Source organism: Marmota monax, unplaced genomic scaffold, assembly GCF_021218885.2.
Source record: "Marmota monax isolate L192 unplaced genomic scaffold, Marmota_monax_Labrador192_F-V1.1 WCK01_AAM20220418_F8-fsc00014, whole genome shotgun sequence".
Classification (NCBI taxonomy): Eukaryota; Metazoa; Chordata; class Mammalia; order Rodentia; family Sciuridae; genus Marmota; species Marmota monax.
The window spans coordinates 17360248-17385175 of NW_026695222.1; the positions used below are offsets into that span (position 1 = coordinate 17360248).

General features: G+C 54.6%; 1 protein-coding gene across 2 annotated transcripts in view; it reads right to left on the bottom strand.

Annotated features, from left to right (window-relative positions):
- Positions 1 to 19505, bottom strand: part of Soga1 (suppressor of glucose, autophagy associated 1) — a 68904-nt gene extending 49399 nt beyond the window's left edge. For both annotated transcript variants that reach the window (XM_058575564.1, XM_046433342.2), the window contains exons 1-2: positions 18591 to 19505; positions 1128 to 1352 (exon numbers count right to left, since the gene is read on the bottom strand). In XM_058575564.1, the coding sequence (XP_058431547.1) occupies positions 1128 to 1352; positions 18591 to 19265 (900 nt within the window). In that variant the 5' untranslated portion in view covers positions 19266 to 19505. The remainder of the gene's footprint in view (positions 1 to 1127; positions 1353 to 18590) is intronic.
- Between the last annotated feature and the right edge of the window lie 5423 nt (positions 19506 to 24928).

The following is a 24928-nucleotide window of genomic DNA, read 5'->3' on the forward strand; positions in this document are numbered from 1 at the left end:
GGGTATGTGTGTGACTAATCCCGAACCTACCAGCTCCCTGGGCCCTTTCAGGAGCCCTCTCCCTGGAGTGCTGCTCCAGCACCCTCCCTGGGACATACCCACTTCTCCCTAGGACCCCTCAGACTGTGCCAAGTGACTCCATCCCCAGCTTCTTCATCATCCCCCTGATCATACTGGGCTGAGTTCAGAGAGCAAGACCCCCAAGAAGTTCCCCACCCCTAGATCAGGGCTTACACAGGCAAGGGTGGGCTTCTCTCCAGGGGGCCCCACCTGCGTGCCCCTCTCCTCCCCACTCTCCCCCATGTTCCCCCCGCTTTCTCAGGTGGAGAGCAGCAACCAGACATTGAGGCTTGGGAGGCACATGAGCCTGAGCTCTGCCACCTACACACAGAGGAGGCCTGTGACCTTGGACAGGAACTTCCTTTCTGTGGAGCCTTTGATGCCTCATTCAGAAAATGGAAATAATAATAGCTAACATTTTTTGGGTTTTATGGTCATTTTATGTACATTACCTAATTTAATTCTCATAGGACTCTGTGAGAGAGAAGCTATTCTTTTTTTTTTTTTTTTTTAACTTAAGAACCAAGGAGTTTATCTGGGTAACCTGGGGGGGGGGGGGCGCTGAACCTAGAAGAAGGGTTGGGCCTCTTGGTGGTGAAGCGTGGCTTGTCTGGCGACACTGGACCTGAGAGAGAAGCTATTCTTACACCCATTTTACAGATTAGGAAACTGAAATGCAGGTGACTTACTCAAAAATCACAAAATCCAGACATACTGGATCCAAGATCTGAACAAGTGCTGCCCAACTCCAGGTCTCATTAGCATGAAGAAACCTCCATGGAACCAAGGAGGGACTACTCAGAGCCCCAAACCAGGTCTGTAACTGATGCTCAATAAACAGCTATTTGTAGAATTAATATTATTATATCACTTTGGGGTACCCCTGGCAGAAGGCCTGTTGGTTCACTAGGGGTGACCACTTTGCAGATAGGGAAACAGATTGAGGGTACTGCATAGCCAAGGACACACAGGAGTGAGTCACAGGACTGACCTAGACCCCACTAGGGCTCATGGCCCAAACCCCATCAAGGGCACCTGTGAGGGTCAGGGGAAGCCCCAGGGCTGACCTTGACATCTTGCTCCAGACCTCGGATGAGCTCTCCGTCCACCTGGCCAGTCTGGGCAGCACGAAGGCTGCGGCGCTCAGCTTTGCGCAGCCTGTACTGCAGGATACGGCAGGTCTTGCTGGCCTGGTCCAGCTGCTGTCGCAGCTCCTGCAGTTGGTACACATCTTCCTCCATGTAGACATCCCGCATCTCCAGCATCTCTGCCCGCAGCTCCTCAATCTCATCCTGCAAGAGGAAGGAGCGATCAGAACCTTGGGCTCCAGGGCCGTGGCCAGGGTGCTGGGTGCGCTTTGCAGAGGAAAGAGGGGGCCGTGAGCCGAGGAATGCAGGCAGCCCCTAGAAGCTGCCAAGGGCAAGTGAAAAAGATTCTCCCCTAGAGCCTCCTGGGGACCCAGCCCTCTGTCACCTTGATTTTCAGACTTCTGACCTCCAGAATTAGAAGATAATCTTCCAAAGTGGCTTCTTGGAAGATAATCCACGGTGATGTCTGTATCTTAAATATACCTCAAAGGCCATGTGTTAAAGGCTTGTCACCAGCCTGCAGCACTACTGGAAGGTGGTGGAACCTTTAGGACATGGGACCTAATGAAAGGATATTATTAGATCATTGGGGCTTTCTCCCCCCCCCCCACCTCTCTCTCTTTCTACTTCCTGGCTATTGCCAAAGGTGAGCAGTCTTCTTTGCTATGCACTCCCCGCCACGATGGGCCTCACCAAGGCCCAAAGTGATGAAGCCAAGCAACCTTTGAAACATCTGAAACTGTGAACCAAAATAAGCCTTTCCTCTTTTTAAGTTGATTATCTCAGGTATTTTGTCACAACAACAGAAAGCTGACTAACACAGTTACTAAATTGTGGTGATTTGATATAGCAGCAACAGAAAACTAATACACTGGGGAACACCCAACCAACACTTATGAGTGCCAACTCTGTGTGAGGCCCTGTAGTGAGCACAGGGGCAGGGAGGGATGGTAGTGACCAGTTCCTTCAGGATCTTCTGCCCCAAGTCTCATTAGGAAAACACACAGTAAACAAAAATATTTTAAAATTCATATACTGTTAAGTGCTATGGAAGCAAAACAAAATTAAAAACATAGCAATGCGTGTAATATAATAGAGTGGTTGGTGAAGGTGATGCATGGTCAGGGAGGTCATCTTTAAAAGGACATTAAGCTGAGGCAAGAAGGGAAGACATACAAGAGTGCCAGGGAGAGACTATTCCAGGCAGAGGGAACAGTGTATGCAAAGGCTCAGAGGCAGGAAAGAACTCAGTGCATTCAAGACACAGCAAGAAACACAGGGCAGCTACGGGGTAATTTAAGACTGGGTAACAGACGCAGATCAGCCTTACTAGGTCCCTCAGGGGCCGAGAAAGGAGTCTGGGTTTGAGTTTTAAGTGGAAGGGATTGAGAGGTGACCTCACTTCCTCAGGGCAGCTCCTGCCACCTCTGTCACCAGCTCCCAGCTGTCCCTCACTTCTCCTTTGTAATCGTTGGCACATCTGCTATACTCTGTGGAACAGTTTGCGACCCAGCGACTGTGAGAGCCTGGAAGGCCACCCCACCCGCAGTATCCCCACGCCCAGCTCAGCATCTTACAGGCTCCTGACCAACACACCGCAGGAACACACCAGTGCAGGTCCAGGTGTGGAAAACAGGACAGGTGTACGATGCGAAATGCTGAGTGAGGCAGTGTGGGGGACCGGCAGCAGAGGTGCATGACTAGTCTGTCCCGTGACACAGGTGAAAACCGAGTCACACAGGGGATAATGACATCTGCTTTTAGTGTGACTGACTCCTTGAATAACACTGCACATTAAAAAGAGAAACGGAGTCGTAAGGGATCGGACTTGCCCGAGAAGGCCCCCGAGGCTGGCGCTGATGGAAGCAGGGGGCAGCGGGGTGGAGGGGTCCCAGGAGGAGACGGGACACTCCAGAGAGAGGACCAGATCTGGAGAGCTGGAGGCCCCAGCCCTCAGAGCCCCCCTTCCCCAAAGAACAAGGGAAGGAAGGGCCTGGGATGTGGGGCCTCAGCTGACTGGAGTCCAGGGGGGGAGCAAGCACACAGGGGCCCAAGGCAGCCTGTGCCATGGGGCGGCTCCCTATGGGGACCGGAGAACAGCCTGGGGTTTAATTCCAGGAGAGTTGGCAGGGATCCTCCAAGCGGCTCTTAGAGGTCTCCCATCATCTGATGCCCCGGGACTGTTTCTCAGCGGTTCTGAACCCCAGAGAGGATGGCAGTGGGGACAGGTAACATCTGCATCCCCACAGATGCTGGCTCACTCTGCTGTCCCCTGAGGGGCTCAATCCCCACTTGCCCCAGGGCCTCTGTTCTGGGTGTGTGTTCAGCAGCACCCGCTAAAGTGGATGGCCCTCCCCTCACCAGGGCACCCCGCGCCAAAGCACTCAGACTCACCACCCACCACCGCGCCAAGCAGACGGGACAGAAGTGGGAAAGGAGGAAGTGGGACAGTCAATGATCACACCAGTGAGAGAAAAGAGGAAGTGAGGGGTCCAGGGCCCATTCAGTTGGCGGAGTAAGGAAGCGCAAGGGGACCGGCACTCAGGAAGTGCGAGCAGACGCTGCTGAATCCAGACTAAGCTCAGCCTCTTGGGCCAGAATTCAAATCCTCGCTATGCCATTCCTAGCGCCTCACTTATCCAACTTGTTAGTGGGGAGCATGTGGGGGTCTGAGTGGACACTCAAGTTTGGATTGAGACAAGGAGCAGTAACCTGTAAGCTCGTGACGCTGGGCTATATTACCAGGTGTATAGCATTTAGATCGTGGAAGGTGACATCTTTCCGCATAGGCCCATACCCAGAACACTGTAGTCATTTTTGAGACCCGCATATTTAACTTTTAAGTAACTGTTTTGCTATAAAAGCAAAACAATCATAGAAACACAAAAATACACAAAACACAAACCATGCCTACTTCCTCCACCTGGCCTTGAACCACAGTGGCTCTCAAAAGTGTGGTGCCTGACTCAGCATTGGCACCACGGGGAGCTGGTTAGGAATTCTCCCTGGCACCCAGGCCTGCTGAAGAAGAAACACTAGCAATTCCATGTTCCTTCCAGTCTTTTTTCCCTAAAAGGGCAAGAGTCCCACCTCTCCACACAAGTCCCCGCCCAGAGCCTGAGCCAGGATAGGTCTCAGTAAGCCGAAGGGCTCTCCACTGCAGAAGTGAAGGCGAGAACATTCTTCCTCCATGAGCAGCTGCCTCCCCGCCCGCCCGGCACGGCCGTCTGTTTGTGACTGTGCAGGCCATTGCACTCCTGCCAGCTTCGTCTCTTCCCGTGGGGACCCAGGGGACCAGGCCTCTCAGGGACTTGTCCCAGCTGCAGGCAGAATGCTGGTCAGCCCCTCCTGGCGGAGCCCAGCGTGAGAGGGTGGCTTCACAAAGGATGGCCTGTGGCTGGGGCTGTCTGCTAGGCTGTGGGTAGTGGCTGGTGACGGCAGGACACAGGCAAGGGCTCTGAGCTTCCAGGACCTGAGGTGGGGGCTGGGAAAGGGGCTGCTGGGCACTGTGGGGGCTCCCAGAGGGTAGGACCCTGTTCGACTGCAGAGGCTGGGTCCACACTGAGGCCGGGAATCTTCTGGGCCGTCAGTCCTGCAGCTTCACCCCAGGGAAGCTCTCCAGTGACAAGTCCAACCAAGGGGTGCCTGTGGGGAAGGCAGTGGGGAGCTCAGACTTCCCAGCCACTCCCCAGACAGCCCAGGGGCCTGCAGAGCCACACCCCTCCCAGACGCCCTCTGCAACAGGAGTGGGAAGGGCCAGACCCCCCAGGACTCAGCAGGCCTTGTGGCTACACCAGGTTGTTGGAGTCTCCCTGCTCCCTACATGGGGGGACCACAAAGCTCATCCTCCACTGCAGACACAGTAGGTCACATCGCCTGGCAGTGCCATCTCAGAGCTTTGAGAGCCCAGTTCTCAATCCCAGAGTCCAAAGGCTGCCTTGAAGGAAAGAGGGGCAGCCCAGGAACAGCCTGCCAGCCTCCCTTGGTCAGCTCTGGTACAAGCTGCCTTTGTCCCTGTGAGGGCTACCCTTGAACATACCCTCACCATCTAACCCAGACTGCCACCAGAGAGCAGAAGAGGAGGACGGGGACAGAGACAAGGCACCCACACTGCAGTCAGGGCAGTCAGCACTTCCCTTTCTCGAGGTTTCTTTGGCCCTGAGGAGCAGGCAAGAGCTGCTTATTGGAGGAAGTCGGAAAAAAGCGGTGTTTTCTGTCTCCTCCACTTTTCTCCTCGCTTCTGCATCTGGACCCCGAGCCAACGCCAGGTCCCCTGCCTACTGTCTCATTCCTGCCCCCAGCACTCACATATACTATGAGTAAAAATATGGCCATCGACTCTCAGGAGGCTCAAAACACCAGGCCCAGCCCAGGTGCACAGAGGCATGACTGATAGTTTAATCCTCTCACCAACCCTGTGAGGCGGCTGCTGAAAATGTTTCCATTTTGCAGTTATCGAAACTGAGGCTCAGAAATTTCCCAGAGCTGCTTAAGCAAGGGCGGAGCAGAGCTGGAATCCACACAAGGCCTGTGACCCCAGGCCTATGCATGGTAACTGTGTCTTCTTCCAGGTTCACTCGGGCTACTACCCATGCTAGAACGGCCTTCACCAGGCTCGCTCCTAACTATCTCATCCTTCCAGAACATTCCCTCCTCCCCTAATCTGATTCAGAACCCATACTCTTAACTCCCTGGTCCTTTGTGCCAATAACTTTGGGTTGTATTTGTCTATTTTCAAGTCTTTATCTTTCCCGGAAGCTGGGGGAAGGGCTGGGCTGGATCTGATCCATGTCTGTTCCCCAGCATCGCCCAGGGCAGCAGATGGGCAGGTGAATAAGTAAGTCTTAGTAAATCTTCCTGACCCCAGCTTCAGGCCAACTACAAAGGGACAGGGGAAGCCTGCGCAGATCCAGAGCTGATCTCAGACCCCCACGCCACCCAAGGAGAGGGGTTAAGTCCATCTGCTCCCCATTCACTCCCTGCCCACAAAGTGTCTTTCCACCCAGCCCTGGTGACCCATGAGGGCAGCCTGCAGGAAGCAGCCTCTCAGAGGCAGAACTGGTTCCCAGGAGTCCTGGGGGACTGGCCAGGAAGAGTCTCTTGGTCCAGGCTGGGCCAGAGGGCCCAATATGAGCTCACGCTGCTGCTAATAATAGGAGACCACAGTTTACAAAGACATTCCATCTGGATCATCTCATGGGTCCTTGCAGAAAACCTCGGGTCCGGTGAGCCAGAGCTCATCCCTCTTCTACAGATCAAGAAGCACAGAGAAGCAGAGGATGGGCTGTGGCCAGGCCTAACCCGGCCAGCGAAGAGAACTCCAAGCAGGACACAGACCTCTGCCCTCGGGATCCTTCCTCTGTATCACAATTCAGGGAGCCCATGAAGTTGAAAACCCGTATCTTTGATTTCAATAATCTCTAACTAAAAATCAAAATTTTCTTCTATTCTGAACTCCCTGAACACATCAGGCTTGTGTTAGCAGCACCTGTGCCTTTGCCGCCAAAAGAGATCACATAAGTTTTCATAGCCTGTAACGGTTGTTGCAGAAATGTCAAAATATTGCTTATGCTCATCAGTAACTTTCTTTAAAATATTTTTTTCAGTTGTAGATGGACACAATATGTTTATTTATTTACTATTATTTTTTAATGTGGTGCTGAGGATGGAACCTAGGGCCTCACGCGTGCAAGGCAAGCGCTCTACCACTGAGCCACAATCCCAGCCTCATCAGTAACTTTATAACTCAGGAGCTTGGTGACAGGCCTGTGAACTACTATAATTCCAAAGTTATCAATACATTCTGTTTACTTTGATTTTTTTTTTTGTGTGTGTGTGTGTGTGGTGCTGGGGATCAAACCCAGGGCCTTGTACTTGCAGGGCAAGCCCTCTACCAACTGAGCTGTATCCCCAGCCCCTCCTTTGCATTTTAGAAGATTATCCTGAGGCTTATTCTTAGCAGGGAATTTAAAGGGGCCCATAACTTGAAATAAGGAGAAGCCTGTTTCCTCACCTGTGGGATACGGGTCACGGTCCCAGGCCCTTCCCTCCACCATCAAGGCATATATGGGGGAAGCAGGGCTCTACTTTCAAACCACATTTTAAATGTTCTAAGGGTTCCTTTCTGCAAAAAATCTACACAGATACAAGATGATGAATCTTTGTCTAATGAAGATGGCGGGGAAGTTTAGATTTGGGGTTCTCGGGAATCTTCCCACGTGACCATATGTGCATGAGCACAACGCAGACTGGGCTACGGGAAAAGACAGTGACCAACACTAGCCCCTCTGCAGAAACACAGCAAGTGGCAACGGATGATGCAAACCCAGCAACAGTCCACAGCTGGCCCTGAGGGGACAGTGAGAAAACCAAGAAGACACAAGGTTCCTGAAGGCAGAAGGCTGGCTCTTACCAGCCACCAAGAAGAGACTGCAGGAGTGGAGTCCCCCAGCTACCCCCACCCAGAGTCAGCTCCCTGCACTGAGGGATCTCTACATTCTGGACTATTGGGACAGAAAACAGGTAAGTGGTTCTCAGGGTCTAAGGCAGAGGAAGGGAATGACCTCAAAGAAAATTTGGGAGGGCCATGGGAATATTGTTTCATTTTGAGGTGCTAGGGGTAGAAACCAGGGCTCTGCCACTGCTGAGCTGCACTGCCAGCCCTGTTTTGGAACTGAGGACTGAACCCAGGGGTGCTTTTCCACTGAGCCACATCCCCAGTCCTTTTTATTTTGAGACAGGTTCTCGCTAAATTGCCGAGGCTGGCCTCAAATCTGGGATCCTCCTGCCTCAGCCTCCTGAATTGCTAGGATTGTAGGTGTGTGCCACAGTACCTGACTGAGTTCTATATCTTAACTGGGGTGATGATTACAAAACTGGGTTGTCAAAACTCATTTTACCATATGTAAATTACACCTTAATACACTACCTGACTGAAAACGAAAAGCAAAAGAAAGCAAAACCTCCACCCGTGCTGGTGGACTCATCACCACACTCAAAATGAAACCCAGTTGCACAGCCCCCCCACACACACACACACCTCTCCCTCATCTCCCCAGCTCTACCTCACACTGGCCACACTCCAGCCACTGGAGGCCACACCTGGCCTGTCCCACCTGCCCTTGCCTTGCCCTCAGGGCTGCCCCCCTTTCCTGCCAGAGGTGCCCATTGCAAGGCCACCTCCGGAGACCTTCCAGACCCATGAGCCCATTTATCTGGCTTAACCCTTTCTTTCTCTCACAGTAAGTATCACAGGCTTGGGTGGGACTGGAATGTCCCTTCAAGGGCTGGGATGAGTGGCCAGAACCATGGCAGGAGACAAATGGCCCAGAGCCAGGGTGGCAGATGGACAGGCAGCCTGGGCCTTGGCCTGAGGGAGAGACCGTGGCAGCCGGTGGTGTGTTGGAAATGAGTGTTTGGGACACTCATTTACTTTTCTGTTTGCTCATGGAAGGTCGGTCAGCCTCTAGGCTCCGAGGGTCAGGAAAGCGGAACCTAGGCCGGTGCCCGGGACACGCATAAAGTAAACGGCTGCCGAGTCATAAAGGGGCCTCAGAGTGCGAGCTGACTACCCCATCACACCCCTGCAGAGAACTCCTTCCAGTTGGGCTGCTATGTGAATCCATTTCTTTGACTCTGTGAGGCTAATGTCCGCGGTGGCTTCAGACGCCAGGCCATTGACACCCAGGCCCCAGGCCTGCCAGATTCCAGACCTTACCCAGATCTGTCACCTCATCCCAGGTCCCAGGCAGACCTAGGCAGGACGACAGAGCCCCGACTCTGCAGGATGGCAGCCGTGCCATGGAGAACAGGAGCCCCTGCTCGGCCTGCCTCTTCCCACATGCAGCCTGGCCACCATGGTCTCTCCCTCTGACCAAGGCCGGGCTGCCTGTCCATCTGTCTCCCTGGCTCTGGGATACTTGTTTCCTGCTCTGGTCCCCGCCACTCACTCCAGCCCCAGAAGGGCTGACCAGCAGGGTGGGCCAGCAGTGGCCACAGGGGCACATGCCAACCCCACCCAAGGGGCCAAGGCTGCCATCTGCTATCCCTTCTGCCAGTCCCCAGGGGTCTGTCAAGGTTCCAGATGAGATCATCACACTTGAATCCAAAGGAGGGGATGGCAAAAGCCTCCACGTCCCTTTCACTTCATATGCACTCCGCACAGCAGCAGGCGGAGGGGAACCCAAAGACCCCATCCCTCACAGAGGACACTGAGGCCTAGAGAGACAGGAGACCATCCCATGGTTCCCTAGGAGGCCCAGAGCTGAACAGGGAGGGATTCTGAGCTCCCGTCTCCCAGCCCAGAGTGCAATGCAACTTAGCCTCCTTGGGTGAAAGCAGGGCTCTTGTTTGGGGGAGTCAGGGTCAAAGGTCCTGGAGGAGGGTCAGCCAGACAGCACTGTGCCACTCAGTGTCCCTGCAGGCTGCCTGGTCTTGGAGACCTCCAGGATCCCACTTCTCTTGGGAGCAATAAAGAGGGAAGTACCCGGCTCAGTTCTGTCTTGGTATCCTGAGCAGTCCCAATGGGTAGGGACCTGGGGTCAGAGAGACCACACATGTTGCCCAAGGTCACACATTAAGTGACACAGCCAGCATCCCAATGGGTAGGGACCTGGGGTCAGAGAGACCACACATGTTGCCCAAGGTCACACACTAAGTGGCACAGCCAGCATCCTGTTTGAGCTCTCATAAACTAAACTAGAGGGTCTCTATTATGGGGTGACAGAAATACAGGCTGACATTTTCAAGGACTTGGCGTGTGCCTAACACCAGGCAGAGAGACTGGACATCTCTTGCTCAGTGATGATCCTTTCAAAGCAGGCACTGTCCAATCTCCTGTCACTTCATAGATGAGCAATGAGGGCCGCATAGCCAGTCAGGAACCGGCCTCTCAGACCTGTGCACAGAGCTGTGTGCGTGTGCGTGTGCGTATGGCATGCATGTGCATGTTGGTGGTGGAAGAGCCCTGGAGACGGCTGACCTGCACACAGGCAGAACGGGCAGCCCCTGCTGCCTCTGACAGTGTCTCTCCGATCCTTTCCTTGTGAACAGGAAGGAAGTCAGCTTCGGATCTGGATATGTGGAAAACATCCCCCAAATTGCCTCTGGGCTTAACCAAGAGAGAGAAGAGAGCTGAGGTCTTTGGAGATGGAAAGGAGGCTCCAAGTCAAGAGAGTGGCTCAGGGCCACACAGCCTGACCTCTGGCACCCTGGAGCATTTCACACCCGCATCTCAGCTCCTGCCAAGCCCCTGCCTGGCATTCCAAAATGTGCACCACAAGATCCTCATCCTTGTGTCACTTAAATGCTGTGTGACCTCTGGCAAGCATGCAACCTCTCTGGAGATAAGTATCCAGGATGGTCCCTGATCCATGCAGAGAAAGGGGGAGGGGCTGATGGGAAACCTGTAATTACCTGATTAGTAATCTAATCACTGTCTGGTGAATTCCCCAAAGGAGCCTCCAAGAAGCTCCAAGGTGTGTCTGACACAGGAGCCTGGCCTGGAGCAACCCTGAGGAGAAGCTGCCAGACTCACAGGGGGAGGGGAAGGCGGGAGAAAGAGCAGGGAACTGCAAGGGCAAAGGCCCTGGGAGGGAAGAGCCCAGGGACAGGGTCGGGGGTGTGTCCCACAACAGCCTGGAACCTGGGTGGAGCAGGGCTGGGAGGTGTGACCACACAGGCATCTGGGGCCCGGCCAGGGAGGAGCGGGCAGGGAGAGGCTGGTGCCAGGGCCCAGAGAGCCAAGCAGGCCGGCCCAGCGCAGCTGGGAACCCAGACTTTCCCCGGGAGCCCTCGCTTCTCTTTATGGCCCTGGCAATGGGAGACAATTCACCTCCATTTAACAGTGGGGACCCCAAGGCCGACCTCCATCAGCAGAGGGCCCAATAGGTTCTGTGTCTGAGGCTCTGACTTTCGAGGGAAAGAGTGTCTGGGGTGCTCACCAGCTCAGCTCCACACACCCCTCCCAGTCTAGAACTGAAGAGGCACACCCAGAGCCAGGCACGGCCCCTGCCACCAAGGACCCAAGCTCGATGGGAGACCACTGCCAAGTCATGACGAAGGGTTAAGGCTGAGCCTGTAGGAGTGACAGTGACGAGGGCTGATGCCGACATACATGCTTTCTCCTGTTTAATCCTCACAGCACCTTGCAGAGCAAGTACCATCCATACCCTGTTTTACAGATGAGGAGACTGAGGCTCAGAAAGGGATAGGTCAGAGCTGGGCATGGTGGTGACGTGGTGGGATTATGCCTGTAATCCCAGTGGCTTGGGGGGCTGAGGCAGAGGGATCGTGAGTTCAAAGCCAGCCTCAGCAATAGCAAGGCACTAAGCAACTCAGTGAGCCCCTGTCTCTAAATAAAATACAGAATAGGGCTGGGGATGGGGCTCAGTGGTCGAGTGCCCCTGAGTTCAATCCCCGGTAACCCTCCCCCTGCCCGCTAAAGAAAAAAAGAAAGGGACATGTCAGAAAGGAAAAGGCAGAGGCAGGATCCAAGCACAAGTCTTTGGGGTCCAGAAGGCAATGCTCTTAAATCCCCCAAGCTCTGGAGAAGGGAGGGCTGTCCTGCTGCTCCTGCCTCCTCGCCTGCCTCAGGGCGGCCAGCAGACGCAGAGTGGTGCTGACCTGGAGGCCTCCGGCGCACCTGGGGCAGCCAGCCCGTCCAGAACACTTCATGGTCTCAGGCTCTTTCCCCAACCCAGCTCCAAGTTCCTCCCAGTAGCAAAGCAGTGTGACCACAGGTAAGGTCATACACAGGAGGATGGGGGAACTGTCTGTAGATCAGGCCCTTGCGCTGGAATTCACCATGCTCCTCCCCGGGGTCTCCTCTGCCCCAGAGGCTGTACAGGATGGTGCTGGGCACGACACATACCTGACCACTAATCCTCCCAAATGCCAGCGGGAAAGGGTCGCAATTCCCATTGCACAGATAGGAAGACCGAGGCTTGATGAGGGACCTGGCACAGGGAGATTTTGCACAGGGAGGAGGCAGCAAAGTGAGATTTGGCCCCAGACCCGATCCCAAAGATGGAGTTTGTCCATGAGATTTCTGAGTCTTCCTTCCCTCCCTCTCCAGGACCCTGACACAGACCAGGCCTTGTGCCCCGTGCTTCAGACACGTGGGGGAAGCAGCCCTGCCTTGCCACAGGACCCCTCTCTTAGCAAGGTGTCGACAGTGCCCAGCTGGGTCCACTCCCCTTCCAGACTCTGCCCCATCCGCCATGCCCTCCAGTTATGGCTCTCAGCACTCCAGCTCTTCTTGCAGGCCTGCAGCCCAGCCCCAGAACCGGCCACTGCCTTTCATCCCCTCACACACACCTCTATCTATTGAGCCCCTCCAATGTGCTAGGCACAGTTCCAGGCACTGTTCCTCAAGCACAGAGGCAGTCACTCAAAGGCTGACTCCCCAGCTGCCATGCCGCCTCCAGGAAACCTGCCAGCCCCTCCTGAGGGCCTACGTCTCCCCGGGCTCCTCCACCATCTCCAGCCCAGAACTGGGCACACTTTACAAATGAGGACGGCGTGGCCCTCTGTAGCCTCCAGCAAATGAGAAGCAGGGAGGAAAGATGGGCCAGCAGGAAATTCCGAAGAGATTAGAAGGGAGTCACCCGGGGGCAGTGTTCCTCCTGCAGCCTGCAACTGTCAGCCCCACAGGGCCCAGGTCCAAGGGCCTGGCCTCAGAGGCCTGGGTGCAACTTCTGACCCGGAGATGCGAAGGCCCTACCCACCACCTCCCTGCCCAGCTAAGCTCTTTGGACCTCACATCCAGAAAGTTACAGAGCCAAGGCCCTGACCCTGGCCGTGCCCTCACTGTTCCCATCTGCCCTGTGAAAGGAAGCCTTGCGGAGGAGCTGAACACAGGAGGAGTTTGTACACACTAGCTCCAGGGAAACGCTGACCAGGATTTCCTGTTTCTGTGTGGGAGTGACACACACATGTCACTGTGTCTGTGTCTGGGTACACTTGTTTGGCAAATGCTGCATCCCTGACATTTGCATGATCTGCGCTTGTGTCTGTGCCTGTGGGTACAGGATCTCATGTCACATCTACGTGAATGTTTATATCTCAGTGTGGATCCTCTAGAGCCTGCCCGAGGGATGCTTCTGGAAGGGAATGGCTTCAGTGTGTCACAGGATGTGTCTGTGAGGTCAGTGTGAGTGGCTTTGGTCTCTGAGACTGAGCTATGATGTTTGTACATAAATTTGTGTGGACAAGAATAGATGTGGCCGGGGGTGGTGGCACACGCCTGTAATCCCAGCAGCTCTGGAGACTAAGACAGGAGGATCTAGAGCTCAAAGCCAGCCTCAGCAACCCAGCGAGGCCCTGTCTCTAAAAAAAATACAAAAAAGGGCAGAGGATGTGGCTTGGTGGTTAGTTAAGTGCCCCTGGGTTCAAAACATAAAAGTTGGGGGAGAGAGGATGTGCCTGGACACAGGCCCAGCCCCTCCACAAGGAAAGCTGGTAGTCCTGGGTGTTCAGAAGTCCCCGCAGGGCACAGCAGCCTCTGCTCACATTTTCCATCTTGCAGGAGCTGTCCCCTCTCCGCTGACAGGCAAGTGTTAAGAATTCTTAAAGCCCCAGGTCTCAGAGCAGCCTCCTCCAGGCTACCTTTCAGGATGGGACTCCAGGTAGGGACCAGCTGGGCTTTGTTGACCAAGGTGACCATTCCTCTCTTCTCCCCACTGACAGACTGGAGCTCTCCCCCTATCCAGGAGCTGAGAAGAGCTACATACAGTGACCTGCTGTGTGGACTGGCACCACCCAGGAGGCACTCAGAAAACATGTGCTGATGGATGGATGGGCGATGGATGCCTGCAGGAGAGCATTAGGGAAGGCGACGGTGGGTCAGGCACTAGAGTTGACTGAGCACTTCACCTTCACCTTACAGTGGAGGGCCCCCACGACCCTGGACAGCATGCCTGTCCTCCACTTTAGAGAAGGATCGGTCCCACACACAGGGACACCCGTGTCCACGACCCCCATGTGCAGGCTCCGGGTCTCCAACCTGTTTTGTCCACCACTTGCCCTATACGCTTAGCCTAGAGCCTGGCCTGTGACAGGATTCCCCTCAGTCCAGGCTCACTGTTAGCAACAAATGCTGAGCTCTGGTCACACTGCAGGAAGAACAGGACCCCTAGCTGGGAGCAGTCAGGAACCCTTGCCATCCCAGAGGCTGAGGCAGGAGGATGGCAAGTTCAAAGTCAGCCTGGGCAACTTAGTGAGACCCCTTCTCAAAATTTAAAAAGAAATAATAAAAAGGGTGGAGATGTGGCTGAGTGGTAAAGTGTCCCTGAGTTCAAAATACAAAATAAAGATGGAGAGAGCAGGAGGAGGAAGGAGAGGAGGACTTCTTCTTCAAGAAGGAGATGGAGAAGAAAAGAAAGAACAGGACCCCGGGTTAGACCAACAGGTGTTGGAGTCATGGCTGCAAGACCTGGAGCCTGCATTGATCCATCTGTATAAGGGCAACTGGGGTCAATGGGGTGCTTCCTGAGCAAATACCTAGACACAGTTAGAGCCTCCAAGGAGGCCTGGGTCCCCAGAGCCCACAGAGCAGCAGGGAATGCATCCTACCTTCCAGCCCTCCCTGGAGTAGCTCCTGCTCTATTAACATTCTAAAGCTAAGGAAATCCACCCTCCAGTCTTCTTCCAGTTCTTCTAGAAGGAACACATGGACATCCTCTCTGCTCATTGGCTAACAATAATAACAGTTCCCCATACGTTGTGGGATTTCACTTTCTGCAAAATGTTTTCTTGTCTATTCATACCTCCAGGATTGATGAAAACAATCCTTTGAGGTTGCCCTGGCCGGCTCCAGAGTCTTCATCATACAGATGAGAAAAAGGCAGCTCGGAGAGGCCAAGTGACCTGCCCATGGCCAAACAGAAAATAGTAAAAACAGGTCTCCAAGCCAGGTCTTCCGGCTCAAGCTCTCTGATTCTTCCATCCACACCCAGTGGGTTCCTAGCCTGTCCTCGCCACGTGGGACATGGTAACTGTTGGTGGTCATGGTTGACCTCAGACCACTGGGGCTTTGAAGGTCAAACATAGTTGACGTGTCTATTCTGCAGTGATAGTTCCATCTCTGGATTCTAGAACTTTGGCAGTTAATAACCTTCAGACTTCCTTAGCTAGAAGGGACTCAAGGTCAGGCAGCTCAACTGTAGCCACCACATAAATCTCCCCAGGAACGTTCCTCAGGAAATCACAACCACCAACGTTTTGGACCACTTACAAGCTGCTTTCCACAAACTCTACCTATATCCAAGCATGGAGTTCTTTTTGAATAATTCAAGGGACAGCAAGCTTAGGACCTCTTCTGTAGAAAGTCCTTCTAGCTTTTCTTAGGGAGAGAGTTATCCCATTAACGCTTCCCTGGATGGGCCCCCGGACAGGTTCTCCCTAAATGGGAAACCCAGGAGATCTACAGTCATCTAATAGCCCTTCCCCCTGCTGACAGTCCCCAGTGTCCCCTCAGCAGCTGGGAGGTGAAACTGAACCAGGCCACCTGCTGGACTCAGGGGCACTCCCCTCAACCTGAACAGTCAGTCTGCAACAGACACACTGGGGTCTGAGTCTTTTCCCTCATTATCTAGGCTGCACCTCAGTAGCAAAGTGACCCAAAGAGGTAAGAAAAACATCAGTCTAGCCTGTTCCCACTCCCAGCCCTGGCTGCCCTGAGACCTGGCTCTGGGACCTGCAGCCAGTCCCTCCCCTGCTCTGGCCACAGTTTACCCATCTGCAGAATGAAAACACCCACCATCACCACAACAAAACACCCTGTCATAAGTCCTATATTTACGGCCACATGCACCGTGTCCAGGGTCCCCCTGCCTCTGTGAGACTGGCAGCTGAGGTTAACAAACCTCAGAGAAGTGATGCGAGGTCCCACCACACACAGCAAGAATCGGCACTGTCAGGTCTCACTCACCGCTCTCTCCAATCCTCTCAAACTCAACAAGCCTTTACCCACCTATCCTTAGCCTAGAACGTTCTTACTACAGCTCCTCAGTCTACTGGTTCCATGTCATCCTTCAGGTCTTGGCCTCCCTGAGCCCCAGCCCCCATCCTCACGTGCTCCTGGCACCCTTACACTTTCCACACATCCCCGTGATCCACAATGTGCTTTAGAGTATGACTACTATTGTACGGGTCTCCCCAAGGTTCCTGGAAAGCAGACACTTTGGCCTGTTCACAGTGATATCCCCACCCTCCATCTGTGTTAGTACACAGGCAAAAGACCCTGGTTAGTTGGTGAATGAATGAATGAATGAATGAAAGGCCGGAGAAAGCCCAGCCTGCTCCAGGTGGGGAGGAGGATCTATGTTGCACCCACAGAATCCACAAGAGACCCAGAGAAGTACACATGGAAACCTGTCCAAAATCGCTTGGGAATAGACATGATCTCAGCTACTGAGATTTACTATACACCATCTGAGATTTACTACACACCAGGCTCTCTAATGGTCTTTGCACACATTATCTCATTTAATCTTTTAAGAGTGAAATGTGGGGCTGGGGTCCTGGCTTAGTGGTAGTGCACTTGCCTAGCATACGTGAGGTTCTGGGTTCAACTCTCAGCACCACATACAAATAAATAAAATAAAGGTCCATCAACAACTAAAAAATATTTTTTAAAAAGAGCAAAAGGTGTAATTATCCTATTTTTACATATGAAAAAACAAAACTGAATACCAGAGACATTAAATAACTTGCCCAAAATCACAGTCAGGAAGCTATAGACCCCAGACCCAACAGCGCCTGAGGCTTGTGCATGAAGCCTGAAATTCAGGTAGAAATTAAAACTCAGGTGGAAACTAAGGTGCAGGCCTGTCCCAAGCACTGCCATGTCCCCAGCTGGGCCTGGGTGGACAGGAGCAGGTGCATGAGACTAGAAGCAAAGCACTGTGAGCCCTCCTCCTCTGCAAGTGAGCAGTGGGGGTGAGGGGTGAGGGGCTCAGGATCCAGCTTTGGGGCAGCTCAGGCAGGCAGTGTGGAAAGCAGCCCAAAGCCTCCAGAGGACAAGCGCAAAAGGTCCTCTTTCGGCCTGTCATTGTAGTCTCCCTCCTCCTCCCCCCTCCACTTGCCTGCTCCCTCCCACTGGCTTCAGCACACAATAAGGCCTGAGGGAACCCCTGATTGTCACTGGGGTCTTTGGGAAGACCCACCCTCCTATTAACAGTTAAATGGGAAGGGCTGGGCACTGAAGGGCTAGGTAGTCCTGCCTCAGGCAGACGCTGTCCTATACGACAAGCCCAACAAGTCCCCAGGAAAACAGGGGAGCAAGAGACACAGCTGGAAAGACCCCAACACTCTAATGAGTGAGAAACCCCTTTAGAAGAAGGCAAAGTTAAGTGCCACAGGGCAGACATAACTCAGCAGAGTGCTGTTAACTCCGTGGCTCTTGGCCAGGGATACTCTGGGTGCTATGCCAGGCCATCAACAGACAAGTGCAAGCAACATTTCAGTCTCTTCCAAAACCATGCCCAGTCTGTAAAGCCCATGATGAGTCCGGCCTCCCAGGCCAAGGTCAACACCCCAGAGCCAGGCTGCTCCTCCGGCAGCCATGGAACTAGGCGACTGGCAGAGGGAACCTGGCCTGCATCCAGGAGGTACTCATGTCCACTGAATGGGCCAAGGCAAAGCCTGCTCTCCCCAAAAAGCTCTCAGGTCCCCACATGCCCAGAGGGAGAGTCCCTTTCAGGCAGCAGTTTCCCCCCTCCCACTGGGAGTATGGGAAGGACATGGGCAATGGCCATGACTGGCCAGGCCAGGGCCGTTGTATACAAGGCCTGTTGCCCAGAAGGCAGAAGACAATATCCTGGGATCTAGGGAGCTGCCTCTGAACCGGTTCTCCCACAATATCATCCTCCCAGGCTGTGGGACCGTTAGACTGGGCGGAAGTGGACTCCAGCCAAGGGGATGTTCCCAGATGTCATGCTTTCAAAGTGGACCCGCCCTAAAAGGCAGGCGGGGACAGGCCTGTGCCTGGGGAAGCCCTGGGTAAAGACTCAGGATTCTGTTCCAGCCTGTCCTTGGCAAGGAATGGCCACAGGTTTCCCCGGAGGCGGAGCACACTAATGGCCCCAGAAAGGAGAGTCACGGAAGGCCTGCAAGTCTGGGGCAGGTTTTGAGCCGCTGAAAGCAGAGGTCCAGCCCCTCATTGACTACACACCCCACCACAGAGCACCCTTCAGAGCAATTTTCTCAAGGCCCCTGTCCCCAAATCAGGGTCCTTTGATCAGTGTCCTATCCAAGTTTCTCCTCCGAAGAGGGCTTCCCAAATAAAGTGAGAAGAGGGAATGTGAGGGCCCCCTAGATCGATCTCAGAGTGGTCCCCAGAGGGTTTGGGCCCCTTTCCCCAGCTTGTTCAGTGGGAAAGAGGCCCTCGGGGCCGTGTCAGCACGCGTAAGGCTGCCTCCCTTTCCCCCTGGGCGCCCCCACCTTGAGATAGTCGTTCTCGGAGCGCAGCTCCTCCAGCTCGCGCACGAAGCCGCCGGGCCCGCAGTCCAGCATCTCCTCGGTGAGGTCAGAGAAGGCGAGCGAGGCACTGAGAGGCAGACGGCTGCTGCCCACCGACGACGCGGCCATCGATGGCTCATCGGGGGAAGCGGGCGGCCGCGGAGGCTGGTGCGCGGACGGCGCGGGCTGAGGCTGCTGCCCGGTGTGGGCCCCCGCCGGCCCCCCGGCCGCCGACTCGGCGTCGCTGCTCAGCGCCAGCTCCAGGCCCAGCAGGCGCGCCTCCTCCGACGCGCAGTCGGACACCTCGGAGCTGCTGTCGGTGAGGCTGGGCGGCGGAGGCGGAGGTCGCTGCCCGGCACCCGGGCGCGGACGGCCCTTGGCGCGGACTCCGGTGCGAACCCCGGCCACACGCGTCCCCGCGCCTCGTGCCCCTGGCGCCACTGCGCGCCCCTTCTTGTCTGGCCGCGCTGAGGACGCGGCGCTACAGGCTGCAGCGGCGCCCGAGCCTGGGCCGCGGCGGCCCTTGGCTAACGACCAGCCGGCTACGTCCTTGGGCCTGGCCGGCGACGGCGCGCGGTGGCTCTTCTTCCTCTCCAGGACCGGCGCGGGCGGGGGAACGCAGCCCCGCGCCGGGGGCTCGCCAGCCGGCGCCTCCATCGCGGCCTCACTCGGCCTCAGCGAGCGGCGCGCATGGCCGGGGCCCGCCCGGCCTCGGCGTCCCTGGGGAGGGTCCCGGTGCAGCTCCGGCCGCTCGAGGTGCGGATCCTCTCGGCCCACCACAGCTTGGGGGCTGCGCTCCGGACCCGACCCCCGCCGCACAGTCTCTCCACTGCTCTGAGCTTTGAGAGAGCGGCCCGATCGCCTCCAGGCGCCACGGCTCCGGCTCCGGCTCCGCCCGGCGCCCGCCCCCTCGGCCTCGCCGCGCCCCCGGAGCGCGCCGGGACCTCGGCCGCCCGCACGCCGATCGCTGCCTCGGGCTCCGAGTCCGGCTGCGGCCAGGACTCCGGCTCCGCCCGGCGCGGCCCGCCCCCCGCGCAGCCCCGCCAGCTCCGCGCCCCGCCGCCTCGGCTCGGGGGCGCGCGGCTCCGCGAACAAAAGGCGGACGCGGCGGGAGCGGCGGGGAGGGACGCAGGCTGGAAGCGAGGGAGGAATCTGCGAGGCAACAGCGACCCCCTCGAGGGTCAGGTGGGCCCGGGCAGCCGCGGCCCCGGCTCCCTCCTCCTCCGCTCTGCCGCCGCCCCCTCCCCTGCGGGCCAACGGATCGCACCCCGGGGAAGCACCCCGCTGCCCAGTATCCTGGATCGGGCAGCGTGAGCGGCAGGAGGGGGGATTCCCCGGCCGAGGTCCGCCGGACCTCAGCACACTGGAGCCAGCATCCATGCACACCCGGCGCCTCGCCCCTCGCCTTGTGCTGAGCGTGCGCGAACTCCGCCCCCTTTAACCTTGCCAAACAACACCAACTATCCCATCGTACAGATGCGTAAACTGAAGCCTTTGGGGGACTAGCGATCCGCTCACGGTCAACTGCAGAGCCGGGAAGGACTCAAAACTCACGCCTCCAGGACGTGCTCCGGCTCCTTCTGCCTCAGTTTCCCTCCCGCTGCCCTAAGGACTGTGCAGTGCTGGTGCACGCCCACTCTGCACGCTTAGAGCGCCTGCGGTCCTAGGCATTGTCCCCTCTCCCCTACCTCGGTTTCAGACTCTGTACAGCAAAAATGGAAACGACACGTTACTTAGTGTCACACCAGTGGATGCTTTAGGAGTAGTTTTTGGCCCCGGTGGGAGCTGGAATGGGCTGGAGAAGGTCTGATTCCTCCTCCACCACCACCACCACCACCCCCCCAAAAAAAAAAAAAAAAAAACAGGAGCAGCTCCGGAAGGCCCTGGAGCCCCGGCTCTCGTGGTTGTGATTTCTTTCCCTCTGGGACTGTCTCCCGGGCTCCTCTCCGCTTTGTGGATTTTCCCGAGTCCATTACAACTTCCTCACCCCTGCCCGGCGCCTTGCCGCCACTGCCCACCCTAAAGCACTGCAAGGCAGAGGCAAATTAAGTTTGTCTGTTGGCCCAGGGCGGTCCCTCACCCTCAGGGTGGGCTCCCTTGCCCCTGGAGGGCATAGCTGTGTTAACCCCTCTGCAGCCTCCTCTTCCTCCCGTTATTCCCTCCTCCCATTTTTTTCTCCTCCTTTTCCATGCTTTTCTTTTCTTTCCCCTTTTCCTCCTCCTGCTCCTTTTTCTTCTTCCTCTTCTTCCTCCACCTTTTCCCGTGCCCTGACACACGACACAGCTAGCACCAACTCCACTTCCATGTCTCTTCCGTGAATACATTCCCCACGAATACACTCCTGGAGAGGCCCCTCTCACCTAAGGCATGACTTCATCGGGACCCAGGTGTGTGAGCGCCCCTGCACCCTCAGACCCTGCGGGTGCCCCCATGGAGAGAGAAGGGCTATTCAACAGGTTCTTGGCAAACACTGCTTCAGGGACATGCCCATCGGCTCCTACACACACACACACACACACACACACACACACACGCCCCTCCTCCCCAGCGCCCTCTGCTGAGCGTGTGGGGACTCCTTTCCCTTTCACTTTGCAAAGGGAGGCCAAGGATCCCATCCCATTGTACAGATGCATAAACTGAAACCTAGCAGGAACATGTGATCCATTCATGGTAAACCGCAGAGCCAGGACACAACCCACACCTCACCCACTCAACCCTGTTAGCACAGAGAAGTCACTGAAGACACTGGTGGGCTTGCCAGTGCCTGGACTCATAGAGCACACAGTATAGAGGGAGATGGACCAAAAATCATAGAGCAAGACTACTAAGCAGTGAAGAGGTACCCTTGGGCTAGTGACCCACTGTAGGCCTTCCTACTTCTGGGCCTCAGAGTCCCCACCTGGCCTAGTCTAATGTTCCAGATGACTGAGTTCTTCCAGCTCTGACACCCCTGGTCTTGTAGACTGGTCCTGGTGTGGGACATAGAGATGCTACGTAGCCCTTGGAAATTGTTGCCTTTGTCTCTGCTTCCCTTGCTCCTACATGGAACTTGGAGGTATTAGCTGGTGTGAATCCACACAGGGGACATACCACCATATCAGATCAGGCTCAGCCACCCCTGACACACTCTTGGCCACACAGGTGATCCTGAAACTAGAGTGACCTGCACCTCCCCTCCTGGATAGGATCTGAGTCCTGACTCTATCACTTATCTTTTCTGGGTCCCAACACCCCTGGCTGAGCAAAGAACTGAGGGTCCTTCCTGCGCTGAGATTTTTTTAGATTTGGGGAGATAAGACTCAGCTGCAGCTCTAGGGGAGCACCTCTACCACTCACCCTGAGAATCCAGCCCCAAGTGGGAAGGAAGCCCAGGCCTCATGGAGTAGCCACATGAAGGGGCTCCAGCCAGCAACTCCAACTCTGGTCCCCACTGACCACCAGACATATGCGAGCCTGAAGGTACAGATGATCCAGCCCCTCCCTCAGTCCCCACCTGCGGCCACCCCAGCTAACACAGAACCTACCCAAAACAGCAAAGCAAGTTTTTTGACACAGCATTGGGAAACTAGAATGCATGACCAAGGTCATACAGCTTGGAAGTGGCAGGACTGGGGTTGATTTGAATGCAGGACTACCCAATTCCAGAGCCTGCTGGATCGCACGATTGGCTGCAAACTGTCCAGCTCAGCATCAGCACCCAGTGTGTGTTATATAAAGAAGGAATGAAGAGGGGCTGAGGTTATGGCTCAGAGGTGGAGTGCTTGCCTAGCAGGTGAGGCACCACATATTTTTTTTAAAAAAAGGTTAAATTCTTGGGGCTGGGATTGTGGCTCAGCGGTAGAGCGCTCGCCTAGCACAGCGGGACCCAGGTTCGATCCTCAGCACCACATAAAAAAATAAAGGCATTGTGTTGTATCCATCTACACCTAAAAAATAAATATTTTTTTAAATAAAAAGGTTAAATTCTTAACAAGAAGAAGAATGAAGGGACGGGATGTATCTCAGTGATAAAATGCCATGGTATTCAATCCCCAGTACAAAAAAAAAAAAAAAGAGGGAATGAAGGAGGGAAAGAGGAAGTACTAGGGATTGAAACAGCAAACTATGTTATTGACATTCATGGATGTGTCAAAATGAACCCCCACTGTCCTACATAACAATAATGCACTAATAAAAAAAGAAGGAATGATGTATTAAATGATTGTAAGGATTATATAGCAGATTGTAAGCAAGGAAGGCGATGATTACCCAAGTGGAAAAATGGTTTTATTTCTCCCATTCAACCTGTTATGTTGACCAACGTGACAGAAACCAAATAGGGGCTCACTCCTGTGGTTTTTGTAACTAAAGTAAAAGTTGTTTCTTATGCAAATCATGAAAGAAACAAGCTCCTGACTGAAGGATTGTAGGGAAACCTGCTTAAAATAGAGTAATTGGGGGAGCCTCTGGTCTTTAAACTTGGTTATTCAAGGAGCCAGGGAAAGAGGGAAGAGCAGGAGTAAAGGCCTGAAGGAGGAACAGGTCGGGTAGATGTTGGAGGAAGTGATAAGGTCAATACAGAGAACCCATTAGGTAAAGGAGAAGATAGAGGTGGGGTGGGGAGCAGGAATGAGGGCAAACCATAGGCAGAGGATTTATTCTTGACGCAGTGACAAGTCATTAGAGATGCAAGCCAGGGAGTAATACAATCTAATTTAGGTTTTAAAATAGATTACTTTGCTGCTGGCGAGAATGGATGAGAAGATGGGTCAAGGGGCGACTGAAGCAGACAGTGGCTTGGATGAGACTGGAAGCAGTGGAGAGGGAAGAAAGGTTTTGGCTCTTGTTTTGTTTTGCTTTTGCAGTACCGGGATACAACTCAGGAGCATTCTATCACTGAGCTACATCCCCGGCCCCTTTCATTTTTAATTTTTTTTAGTTTTAGGTGGACACAATATCTTTATTTTACATTTACGTGGTGCTGAGGATTGGACCCAGTGCCTCGTGCTGCTAGGCGACCACTCTACCACTGAGCCACAACCCTGCCCTCATTTTTAATTTTGAAACGGGGTCTAGCTAAATCGCTGAGACTGGCCTCAAAATTGTGGTACTCGGGCTGGGGCTGGGGCTCAGGGACAGAGCGCTTGCCTAGAATGTGTGAGGCACTGGGTTCGATCCTTAGCACTACGTAAAAAGAAATACATAAAATGATTTTTTAAAAATTGTGATCTTCCTGCTTCAGTCTCCCAAATTTCTGGGATTATAGGCAAAGATGGGTTCTTAAGATGTGTTCTGGAGCTTTGAAGAGTCAGACACCCTTGGCTGGGAGTGAGGACCCAGAGAAACAAAGTCAAGTTCCACTCCCTGGTTTCTGGCTTCAGCTGGGGAGCGAATGGTGGCACTATTGACTATGTCAGGAAAGACAGGCTTGGAGGTAGTCAGGGACAAGAGCACTACATTAGGAGGGGGAAATGAAGAGTTCTTTTGGGTCATGTTCAGTCTGAAGTGTCTATGGAGGCATCCAGTGGAAAACTCAGGCAAGGGACATAGGAGCATAGAGCCCCGCCTAGCAGTTAGGTCGGCGCCATGAGAGTCACTGACATTTAGGTAACTGTCAAATCCATGAGACCCACTGAGGTCACGGGGTGGGGGGTGGGGGTGTCTGTAGGATGAAAATCTGGTCCTAGAATCAGGGAGGTAGGAATTCCTGGTTCTAGAAAGTGGGTCAAAGAGGAGAAACCAGCCTCAAAAGACAGGGAGCCGAAGCCAAGGAGCACAGAAGCAAGGAAGGGGCTGCCAGGACCTTGAAAAGAGCCAGGGTTTGGGCACAGGAGCCACAGGGAGTAGACTGAAGAGTGAACAGGAGGTCAGGGCAGAGTGTAGGGAGAGGGCCGGTGGGGCCAGCAGGGAGGAAAAAGAGGGACAGGAGAGATGAGCTAGGTCTGCAGAAGCAGACACATCCAGGGCTGGGACTAGCTTTGGAAAGCCGCAGGGACCTGTCTTCCATTGCTCTGGAGGGAAGACAGAAGACACAGGTAAGATGCAGGTGGAGGTGGAGGGTGGGCGTGGCCGACATTCACGCAACAGGAATGAAGTGGCTAGCTGAGGGCAGCAGGGAGTGCGAGCCTGTGAGAATGACCTCAGAGAGTGGAAATCTGACCTCTGGGGACACATGAGGGAGGATGTCAGGCCATCATGTCAGGCACCTGTTTAACACTTGAAGTGAAACCAGCCCCAGTCACCCCAGGGAACAAGGGGCGTAGCAGCTTCTCATTTTCTCTTGGTCTTTTCAAGTTTCTTTTGTGTGGCTGAAATTGTCCCGCAGGTGCCGTTCTATATCT